At 35.8% G+C, this 11,339-nt stretch overlaps 1 protein-coding gene across 1 annotated transcript; it reads left to right on the top strand.

The window, feature by feature from the left end:
• Positions 1-371: 371 nt before the first annotated feature.
• LOC107934178 (uncharacterized) lies at positions 372-2,768 on the top strand. Its single transcript, XM_016866549.2, has one exon. It carries the CDS (start codon positions 433-435, stop codon positions 2,284-2,286), a length of 1,854 nt encoding a protein of 617 aa, XP_016722038.1. The 5' UTR covers positions 372-432; the 3' UTR covers positions 2,287-2,768.
• The last annotated feature ends 8,571 nt before the right edge of the window (positions 2,769-11,339 follow it).

The following is an 11,339-nucleotide window of genomic DNA, read 5'->3' on the forward strand; positions in this document are numbered from 1 at the left end:
AATTAGGGAAAAAGTTAAAAGCATTGAAAATTAAAATATATAATATCATATATACTTTATTTTTATTAAAATATTCCATTGTATTATTTTTTCCTTTCAATATTTCATATAGAATCATTTTCCTAGAAAGGCGATTACACTATTAATCTAAATGGTTCAACCACATAATGAGTAGATTTTTGTTTCTAACTTTTAATTAAATGAATAATCATTTATCCTTTTCTTTTTGTAAGTTACAAAAAAAGCATAACTTAGAAGTAAGGAAAAGTTAAAGCATCTCAGGTTTACTTTTACTTACCATTCTCACAAGCATTTTATGATTCTCATAAATTCCAACAATATAAATATTTGATTTATAAGCTTTGCTTCCATCAACCCATTTTGTTCTTATTTAATACACAAACTAGCAACCAAACAAACAAAAACACAAAGATGAGCCTTCAACACTTTAGCCATCAACATCCACTGGTGTTCATTGCAAGCCATGGCCACGAAATTGAAAAGGTGAACTGCTCAGCGTGTGGGGAGTTAGTGTCAGGTTCGAGCTTTGGTTGTGTGGAGTGTGGGTTTTACCTACACAAGCAGTGTGTTGAGGCACCTGCTGAGATGAATCACCCTTTCCATCGCAACCACAATCTTAATCTTTTTACAAGGAATCCATACTTGGCCGGTACAATTATCTGCGATTTTTCCAGAAAAACTTGTGAGAATTTTGTTTATCATTATTCTTGCAATTTAGACTTTCATATCAAATGTGCATTATTTTCTCATAGCATTGCTGAGAAAAAAAATGTAGAGTTTCAAGACATTTCCCGTATAGATCCATCCATCAATACAGGAAATGTTACTGAAGAACTCAAAAAAGCTGAATGTTTTGCTTGTCGGAAGCCATTATTAGATTCTATATACTTTTCTCCTAATTGTGGCTTTTACCTGCATGCAAAATGTGTTGATCTACCAGCAGAAATCAATCACCTCTTCCACCAAGAACATCCTCTCTTTTTACAATTTAACAGTCAAAGACTCTCTTGCAAGATTTGTCAAAAACCCCAAGGTCCGGAATTTGTTTATTGTTGTTCACCTTGCAAATTTGCCCTTCATATCCAATGTGCCACAATACCTACCAAAATCAATCAGCCTTTCCATCGCAAACATCCTCTTATTCTTCAATCTGTCGACGAATGTCTTCCTTGTCAAATATGCCAAGAAACCACCAACCTTAACGATTTCGTGTATTTTTGTTCAATTTGCAAGTTTGTCCTTCATATTAGGTGTGTGTCATCACCACTGATTATAGAAGATAAACTTCATCATGAACATTCATTTACCCTATTTCCAAGACAAGTCTTATATTGTGATGCTTGTGGCACTTTAGGGAATTATGTTCCTTATATTTGTTCCACATGCGGTATTTTTGTCCATAAAAATTGCATTTCAGTGCCACGCGTCATCAAATTCTATCGGCATCAGCACCGCATTCCCCACACATATTTCCTGGACCAAAATGAATCTGAACCGTGGGAATGTAGATTTTGCTTGGAGGAGGTGAACACAGAGCATGGGAGTTACTTTTGTTCTAAATGCAATTACATAGTCCATGTAAAGTGTGCAACAAAAAACAGTCGTTGGTATTACGAGGTTGACTCTACAGAAACAGAAGAAGCGACGGACTCAGATGAACCTGTCGATTTGAGAGAAATTCATCCACATAACTTAATATTGAGTGGAGACATTAGGGATTTTAAACAATGCCACGGTTGCCTTCTACCCATCGATACTTCTTATTGTTATTGTTCACAATGTGATTTCTTCCTCCACAAAGCTTGTGCTGCATTACGTGCGAAGAAGCATATTTGGTTTCACTATTGCCAAAAGCTTCTTAAACTTACTTCTGGTTGCATTTTTCAATGTTGTATGTGCAAATATTTTACAAGTGGCTTTGCCTATACCTGTGATAAATGCAAAGAAAGATTTTGTTTACGATGTTCCTTGCTTTCTGATATGCCCAAATGTGAAGGACATGAACATCGCCTTCGTCGCTTTACTGGCGAGAGTAAAGAATTGTGTAGAGGTTGTGGTACATCTGTTCATGCATTCATTTGTAAGCCGTGCAATTTTAATTTGGATTGGAACTGTATTACATTGCCTCTTAAAACTCAACATAGTTTTGATGTACATCTTTTAAACTCACTTATCACGTTGATGATTACAATTATTCAAGAAGTTATTATTGTGATATTTGTGAAGAGGAAAGGAATCCCAAACATTGGTTTTATCATTGTTTAGCTTGTAACACTTCAACTCATCCCAAATGTGTTCTTAGAGAATATACATTCATCAAACCTGGGACCAACTATAGAGAAGAAGATCATCCACATCCTCTTACTTTTGTCAAAAGGGTTGAGTTTTATCCAGAATGTCATATATGTGGTAAGCACTGCCTTGATCTGTCCCTTCAATGTAAGACAGTTGGATGTAACTATCTTATTCATTGGGAGTGTAGAAGATCTTGAAGGCCGCGGTGGCCAACGATACGGCTGCAGCCACCACCGCGACAGCCGCCATTGTAGCCGCGACAGCCACGACAACCTCGACAGCCTCCACCGTTGCGACAGCCACCACCGCTGCGGTAATCGCGGCAACCGCCGCCACAGCATGTTTCTCTGTTTTCTCAAATTAATTAATTTATTTGTAATTTTTTGTCTTTCAATTTATATATTTTGAGCAACTAAGAAAACTACCTACGAAACCAACTCACTAAACCATGTATTGTTGGAACTAGATAATAAGTATCGAATTGTTGTGCGGAAGCGTGTAAAAGAGTAAAATTATTGTACTAAAAAATCACACTAAGTTCAATTCCCAGGAAAGAGAGGTGGATCGCAAGGATCGCTTAAGTACCAGGTCTTTCCTAGCCAGAATATCCCTCAATCGTAATTTAATAGCACAATAAATCACTACAATCACACACACAATTCATGCAGAATAATACAATAAAGAACACAAGAATTTAACGAGGTTCAGCAAATTTTGCCTACGTCCTCGGGCACTACCAAATATATTTCACTCCAAAATACAAGTGAGAATTTACAGAGAGAGAGAGAGAAAACAATGCCTTAAGTAGAGAATGGTAAGTTTGAGATACAGAATGAGAGATGGTTATGCCTATTTATAGTTGAGGTTCAGGGATCAACTTGCAAAGTCACTTTACAATTAGGGACCATATATTACAAATATTCAGATTTTATTATGCCAATATCTTGATACCATATCTTTGACTTTCCAATATTTGATACCCATATCTTTGACTTTCTAATATTTGATACCCATATCTTTGACTTTCTATTATTTGATACCCATATCTTTGATTTTCCATAAATATGGATAATTCCCAATAATCTCCACCTTGAAGATTTGATTCGAGTAATCTTATCTTCACACAATTCTCTCTGCCTTTGTCAACAACACTTGATAGTGCCTTCTTCAACTGTTAAACATGCAGAATATTGATCAAGTTCAAACAATGTTCGAACTTGATTGTTGTTACCACCTTGGTCATCATATCTGCGGGATTATCTGCAGTCTTAATCTTCAGAAGGTGAATTTTCCCCTCATCAATAATTTCCCGCACAAAGTGGAAACGTACATCGATATGCTTTGTACGTGCATGATAGACTTGATTCTTTGCTAAATGAATAGCACTTTGACTATCACAATACACATTAATATGCTCCTGGACCAATCCCAAGGTTTTAACCATACCTTGTAACCAAATAGCTTCCTTTACAGCCTCTGTTACAGCCATGTATTCAGCTTCTGTGGTTGACAACGCAACTGTAGACTGCAGTGTAGACTTCTAACTTATTGGTCCTCCAGCAAGAGTAAACACATAACCAGTGGTTGATCTTCGTTTGTCTAAATCACCGGCATAATCAGAATCAACGTACCCAACAACACCTTTACCAAGTGTAGTATCCTGCTTGAACAGTAATCCAATATCCATGGTCTTATGAATATACCGTAGAATCCATTTCACAGCTTGCCAATGTCCTTTTCCAGGATTATGCATATACCTGCTCACTATACTAACTGCCTGTGAAATGTCAGGTCTTGTACACACCATTGCATACATCAAGCTACCTACTGCATTAGAATACGGAACTTGTAACATGTATTCTTGTTCCGTATTTGTCGAAGGAGATAGTTGTGCAAAAAGCTTGAAATGAGAAGCCAACGGGGTACTTACAGCTTTAGTCTGCTCGTTCATGCCAAACTTCTGTAGTATCTTCTTTAAATATTGCTTCTGAGATAAACTAACTCTGCCATGAGCTCTATCCCTACATATTTCCATGCCAAGGATCTTCTTAGCTTCACCTAGATCTTTCATCTCAAACTCAAGGTTGAGTTGAGTCTTCAATCTCTCAATTTCAACTTTACTCTTAGATGCTATCAACATATCATCAACATATAAGAGCAAGTATACGAAAAATCCTTCTTGTAGCTTCTGAAAATACACGCAATGATCAAATTTACTTTTTGTATACCTTTGCCCTTTCATGAACTGATCAAATCGCTTGTACCACTGCCTTGGAGATTGTTTCAATCCATAAAGCGACTTTGTCAGTTTGCAAACCCAATTTTCTTTATCAGCAACCTTGAATCCATCTGGCTAAGTCATATAGATTTCCTCTTCCAAATCACCGTGTAAAAATGCGGTCTTCACATCGAGCTGAACTAGTTCAAGATCATATTGCGCAACCAAGGCTAGCAAAATCCGAATAGACGAATGCTTCACAACTGGAGAAAATACTTCATTATAGTCTATTCCTTCTTTCTGAGCGTAACCCTTTGCTACCAATCTAGCCTTGTATCGAACTTCATTTTTATCAGGAAATCCTTCCTTCTTTGTATATACCCATTTGCATCCAATTGCCTTCTTTCCTTTAGGTAGTGTCACCAACTCCCAAGTCCTATTTTTATGAAGAGACTGCATTTCTTCATTCATAGCTTGCTTCCATTTTACACTATCAGAGTTACTTCTTGCTTCTGTGTAAGTAGAAGGAACATCATCATCTGCAATTGGAAGTGCATAGGCCACCATATCATCAAAGCGAGCAGGCATACGAATCTCTCTTCTTGGCCTTCTATATGCAATTGAATCATGTTGTTGTAGAAGTTCTTGGGTCGAAACTTCTTCATCATTTGTTCCTTCAATATTAGCTGGATCATCATTAACCTTTTCAAGCTCCACCTGCTGCAAAGTGCCACTGGTTGTGTTATCCTTTTGTGAATCATTGTTCTTCATCATGGTTGATTCATCAAAAGTCACATCTCTACTGAAAATTATTTTCCTTGTATCAGGACACCAGAGACGGTATCCTTTTACTCCACCAGTTATACCCATGAATAATGCTTTCTTTGCTCTTGGGTCTAACTTAGATTCTTTTACATGATAATATGCAGTGGAACCAAAAATATGTAAATAATCATAATCAATAGCAGGTTTACCAGCCCACCTCTCCATAGGAGTTTTTCCATTTATTGCAGCTAATGGCAACCGATTAATTAGATGGCACGCATATGTAACTGCCTCAGCCCAAAATTCTTTGCCCAATCCAGCATTGGACAACATACATCGAACTTTCTCCAGTATAGTCCGATTCATACGTTCTGCCACCCCATTCTGTTGTGGTGTATCTCGAACAGTGAAGTGTCGTATAATACCTTCATCGTGACATACTTGTAGAAATGGATCATTCTTGTACTCGGTACCATTGTCTGATCGAAGTCGTTTGACTTTTCGACCAGCCTGGGTCTCCACCATCTTTTTCCATTTCAGAAATACATCCAAAACTTCATTTTTCCTTTTCATTAGATACACCCATACTTTTCTTGAATAATCATCAACAAAAGTAACAAAATAGTGCATACCTCCCAAAGAAGCCACTTTAGTAGGTCCCCACACATCACTGTGAACGTAGTCAAGAATTTCTTTTGTATTGTGAATTGCTGAACCAAATTTTATCCTCGTCTGCTTGCCCAGAACACAATGTTCACAGAATTCCAATTTGCAAGAATTTGCACCTTTCAACAAGCCTTGCTTCGCCAAACTCTGCAAAGCTTTTTCACCAGCATGTCCCAATCGCATATGCCATAACCTGGTAGCCTCTGAATCTGCATCTTTTGTAAAAGCTGTTGATGTTGATCCAATAACTGTACTTCCATTTAAATAGTACAGATTATTCCTTCTTGTGCCTTTCATCACCGTCAATACCCCAGCTACTACCTTTAGTAATCCATCTCTCAAAGTGATTGTGAGCCCTTTAGATTCTAGGACCCCTAATGAGATAAGATTTTTCTTCAAGCTAGGTATGCAGCGAACATCTGTCAAGACTTGAATTGAGCCGTCGTGATTCTTCAATTGGATTGTACCTACTCCCATTGTCTTACAAGCGCTATCATTGCCCATAAAAACAACTCCACCTTCTAGTTCTTTAAGACTAGAAAACCAGTCCTTATTAGGACACATATGGTAAGTACATCCCGAATCCAAAATCCACTCATCTGTATGACATGCCATTGCCATGCCAACCAAGCTAAAGTCTGACTCCTCATCATGCTCCGCTACACATGCATCAGAAATAGCTTTACCCTTTTGTAACTTAGAACAATTCTTTTTCCAATGCCCTTTCTCACGACAAAAAGCACATTCATCTTTGGCAGGTCTCTCTTTGGACTTACTCCTTCTACCAGATTTGTTGCTGCGCGAACGACTTCTTACTGTTAAGACTTCTGTAGTTGTATCTCTGTGATCTTTTTTATCTTTCTTTCGAGTCTCAGATCTATACAACGCACTACAGACTGCATCAAATGTGATTGTATCCTTCCCATGAAGCAATGTGGTGGTAAGATGATCATATTCATCAGGAAGAGAATTCAACAACAGTAATGCCTTGTCTTCATCTTCAAATTTCTCATCCAAATTTAGCAAGTCTGCTAAAATTTTATTGAATGAGTTCACATGGTCATTTATCGACATACCGGGTGCATACGTGAATCGATAAAGTTTCTTTTTCATATAAAGCCTATTTTCAAGACTTTTTGTTAGAAACTTTTCTTCCAGTGTATCCCACAACTTCTTCGCTGATGTCTCCCTCATGACAGAGTACTTCTGCTCTTTGGCCAAACATAGGCGAATTGTTCCACATGCCTGTCTATTGATCTTGGCCCACTCCTTGTCATCCATCTTGTCAGGTTTTTCTTCAAGGGCTATATCCAGCTCTTGCCGACATAAGACATCCAGGATCTCACATTGCCACATACCAAAATTATTGGTACCATCAAATTTCTCTACTTCAAATTTCGCATTGGTCAAAGTAGTCTTTGACGATGACTTTTCCATTTTTTTCTCCTCAATCCCAACTACAGTATGTGAACAGTGCCGTGAACGATCGTATTCCCCAAGTACGAATCTAGCTCTGATACCAATTGTTGTGCGGAAGCGTGTAAAAGAGTAAAATTATTGTACTAAAAAATCACACTAAGTTCAATTCCTAGGAAAGAGAGGTGGATCGCAAGGATCGCTTAAGTACCAGGTCTTTCCTAGCCAGAATATCCCTCAATCGTAATTTAATAGCACAATAAATCACTACAATCACACACACAATTCATGCAGAATAATACAATAAAGAACACAAGAATTTAACGAGGTTCAGCAAATTTTGCCTACGTCCTCGGGCACTACCAAATATATTTCACTCCAAAATACAAGTGAGAATTTATAGAGAGAGAGAGAAAACAATGCCTTAAGTAGAGAATGGCAAGTTTGAGATACAGAATGAGAGATGGTTATGCCTATTTATAGTTGAGGTTCAGGGATCAACTTGCAAAGTCACTTTACAATTAGGGACCATATATTGCAAATATTCAGATTTTATTATGCCAATATCTCGATACCCATATCTTTGACTTTCCAATATTTGATACCCATATCTTTGACTTTCCAATATTTGATACCCATATCTTTGATTTTCCATAAATATGGATAATTCCCAATACGAATATAGATATGGATATACTATTATCAAAGATTTGATCAGTTTTCTATACACTTATATTTGTTCAAATATGTGTCAAAAAAAATTCAAATATTAATATTTTAAAAAATAAATAAACAAAAAACCCAAAGAATATAAAACAAGCAAATGCCAAACCTAGGACTCTAACAGATATTATGTTATTTTGCAACTATTAACAGCATCATAAATTAAAAGATAAAACTCATACGAAGACAGCCATAATTGATAATTATCTTATATTTGTAAACATGCCAGCAATACATCTGCGAGCACAGTCTCGGACTGTAGCGATCGATGCCTTCAATAACTCCACGCCCAGAAACAAATGCCATGAAACCTATGCTTCTTACAGCAACTTATAAAGAAATGGTATAATGATGTTGTCCTCATTAATGCCTACATTTACCACTTTCTCTTCCAAACCCTAAACTTGGTTTAAACATTTAACTGAGCTGAGCACTGCTATGCTTGAAACAGTTGACATTTCCCTAGCTCATTTTGGACAAAGAATAAAGGATCATGTCTCTCCATATTTTTTCATTTCCCTCTACATGTCACAGTATATGTATATTTATATGTATATGTATATGTATAGTAACATCAAAGGCAAAAAACTAAAACATTATCTAACATGGTTCCTCCTGCAACACATCCTCCTCCTATGTAACCACATTCAAACACAAGCCATGCATAATTACCTTCAGTATATGATCCTTTTTTCGTATGTTGAGATCTCTTTGATTGCTTGCATTTACTTGTTTCAAGACTTGTATATTCAAATCCCCTTTTTTTTTCATCTTGTGTTTAAAGCATCCCTAGTTATGTCAATGACATTTTTGGTTTTACAGCTAGCTCCTTAACGCCATTATATATATGCCCACAAGATTTGTGACTAAAGGATTATTGTGTTAGTCCAAAGATTCCTCAAGCCTTTAGCGTTAGACTTGGTACGGACAAAAAATTCAGATACCAAATTAATAAACATAAAAGTCAAACTCAAATACCAAATACTATAGTAGCCCTTCTCAATTTCTTACTATAATACTCAAGTACTAAACTGAATTTATTTCAGTAAATAGGTTTCAATTTCATATTATGAGTATCTTATGCTTATTTTTAATTATACTAAGACCCTTTAATAGGTTTCAATTTCATACTATAATTATTTTATTCTTAATTGAACAATGATAGTTAATTTGCAATAACCAATGATCACAGAGAAGTAGAATTGCTAATGCATATAACACAAGCATTTAGTAGCATTTGATTTTCAAGTAATTATAAGGTAAGGTTTGTAAGTTATTCCTCTCTCTTTTTTGTTTCTTTTAAAATTTATGCAGGGTGTGATTTTTTTGGTTAAAAATATTAATTATGCATGTTTGAATAACATATGATATAAGGTTTTTATTTCATATGCCTATTCATAACAAAAATTGATTTATTTTATTGTCCTGCAGATACAATCTTTAGATCCTCTACTTTTAATGAAGCATTTGTGCCTACTGTACTACCATGTAATTTATCTAAATCATTGTTTTGTTAGGTAATGAACTTTACATAAATCTTATAATGATAGATGAAGATAGACCTGTTTATGGGTTGAGTCACTCATCCAAGCTCGAAGGCTTACCCGAAAGATGGGAGGATTTGAAAAAAATTACAAGGTCCGAAAAATGAGCTTCGGTAAAATTTAAAGTTCATTTTTTATGTGGGTCGAGTCTTGGGCAAGATGAAATAGGACCAAATCGTAAAGTTTTAAAAGTTTAAAACTGACGTCTTGACATCATCTTCTCCATATTGTGATGTCGTCACTCAGTATGTCACGACACAATATCAAATCACTCGATGTTGTGACGTCACAAGATGTTGGCCAACTTTGTGACGAGAGAAGTTGATTGTCCTAACGAGAACCCTACTTTTGATAAAAATTAAACCATTTGGTGACTATTTCATGTTAACCCTTCAAATATACCCTTTGATTCATTTTACACAACTTTTACCTACACAAAAATAATCTAAAAACATGTTATAACACAACATTTAACCAACACCAATCAACCAAGTCAATATGCCTAATTTGGCACCAAAACTCTCCAATTCAATCTATTCAACTCAAGTTAACTTACCATGCCTAAGCTATTTATTAATCACATTTCCCTCTATTATTTCATACTCAACATGTCATCTTATAAGCCAAACACATAGCTCGACATAATACTCCACATTCATGCACAGATAAGTTTCAACCTTACTAAATGTTCAAACATGAGACAAGGATTAAACCAAACTATCATTCCCAAGTTTCCATTCATTCCAACATTCAAAGTGACCAAAACATACAGCACCTATGTACATGTCACATAACCGGACATAAAATGATAAAAAAACGCTATCGAATTAAAGTTAGATTATGTGAGCTCTTATAACACCCCAAAACTCGGCTTAGAAGTTTTGGCCAGATTCTAAAGGTCACGTTGGCCATCGAAATAGCCCTAAACAAAATATCGTTCAAACTCCTCAGAAACTTTTTCGAAAACCACTTTTACTCGTGTTTTACAGAAACTAGTAGTGGGCTTTACTTAAGTTTTGTAAATATTAGTTTATTGTTGCCAAGATTTAGTTTAAAGCCAAATTAATAATTTCTTTATTAACTTTGTAAATATTTCGAATTTACCAATCTATTACCTGAGTTTCAAAACCCGCATTGCGGTGAAAAATCTAGCATTTTACTTTCGATTGAAAATCCATAAGTTTAAGGTAACACTTGACCCAAAAATTTTAAAAGGAAGAATAATTTGTTACCAATGCCCATGCATGAAAACACAAAACTACGAACCCAAAATCAAAACTCATACCACAGTTCACATATAAAATACCTATAGATCCAATTGAAAATAAATTATTAAACCTTAAGAAAACTTTGTTGAAATCAAACTGAGATGGAAAACTTCAAGACCTTCGAATCGCTGAGTCCGAGATCTAACCTCGCAGATTACCTAGAAAGATTAAACTAAAGGTGTGAGTTACGAAGCTCAGTGTGAGTTGAGAACAAAAGTAAATAGTGCAGCAACAATCAGTTGATCAAACATACAGTAATCATATTCTAATCATAACCAGAAATTACATCAAATTAGACCATTACATTAATTTATCACTAAACATGTATGCAATTCATGTTCAAATGTAATATAGCACAAAAATCTCACCTATCCAACTGTTACACACCATCTCCATTAGGGTACACTAGACCCTCCCATCCAC

This window comes from Gossypium hirsutum, chromosome A10 (genome assembly GCF_007990345.1).
Source record: "Gossypium hirsutum isolate 1008001.06 chromosome A10, Gossypium_hirsutum_v2.1, whole genome shotgun sequence".
NCBI classification, from domain to species: Eukaryota; Viridiplantae; Streptophyta; class Magnoliopsida; order Malvales; family Malvaceae; genus Gossypium; species Gossypium hirsutum.

Excerpts from the sequence above, each read along its gene's own strand:
- LOC107934178 (XM_016866549.2), top strand. The coding sequence starts at position 433 with ATGAGCCTTCAACACTTTAGCCATCAACATCCACTGGTGTTCATTGCA.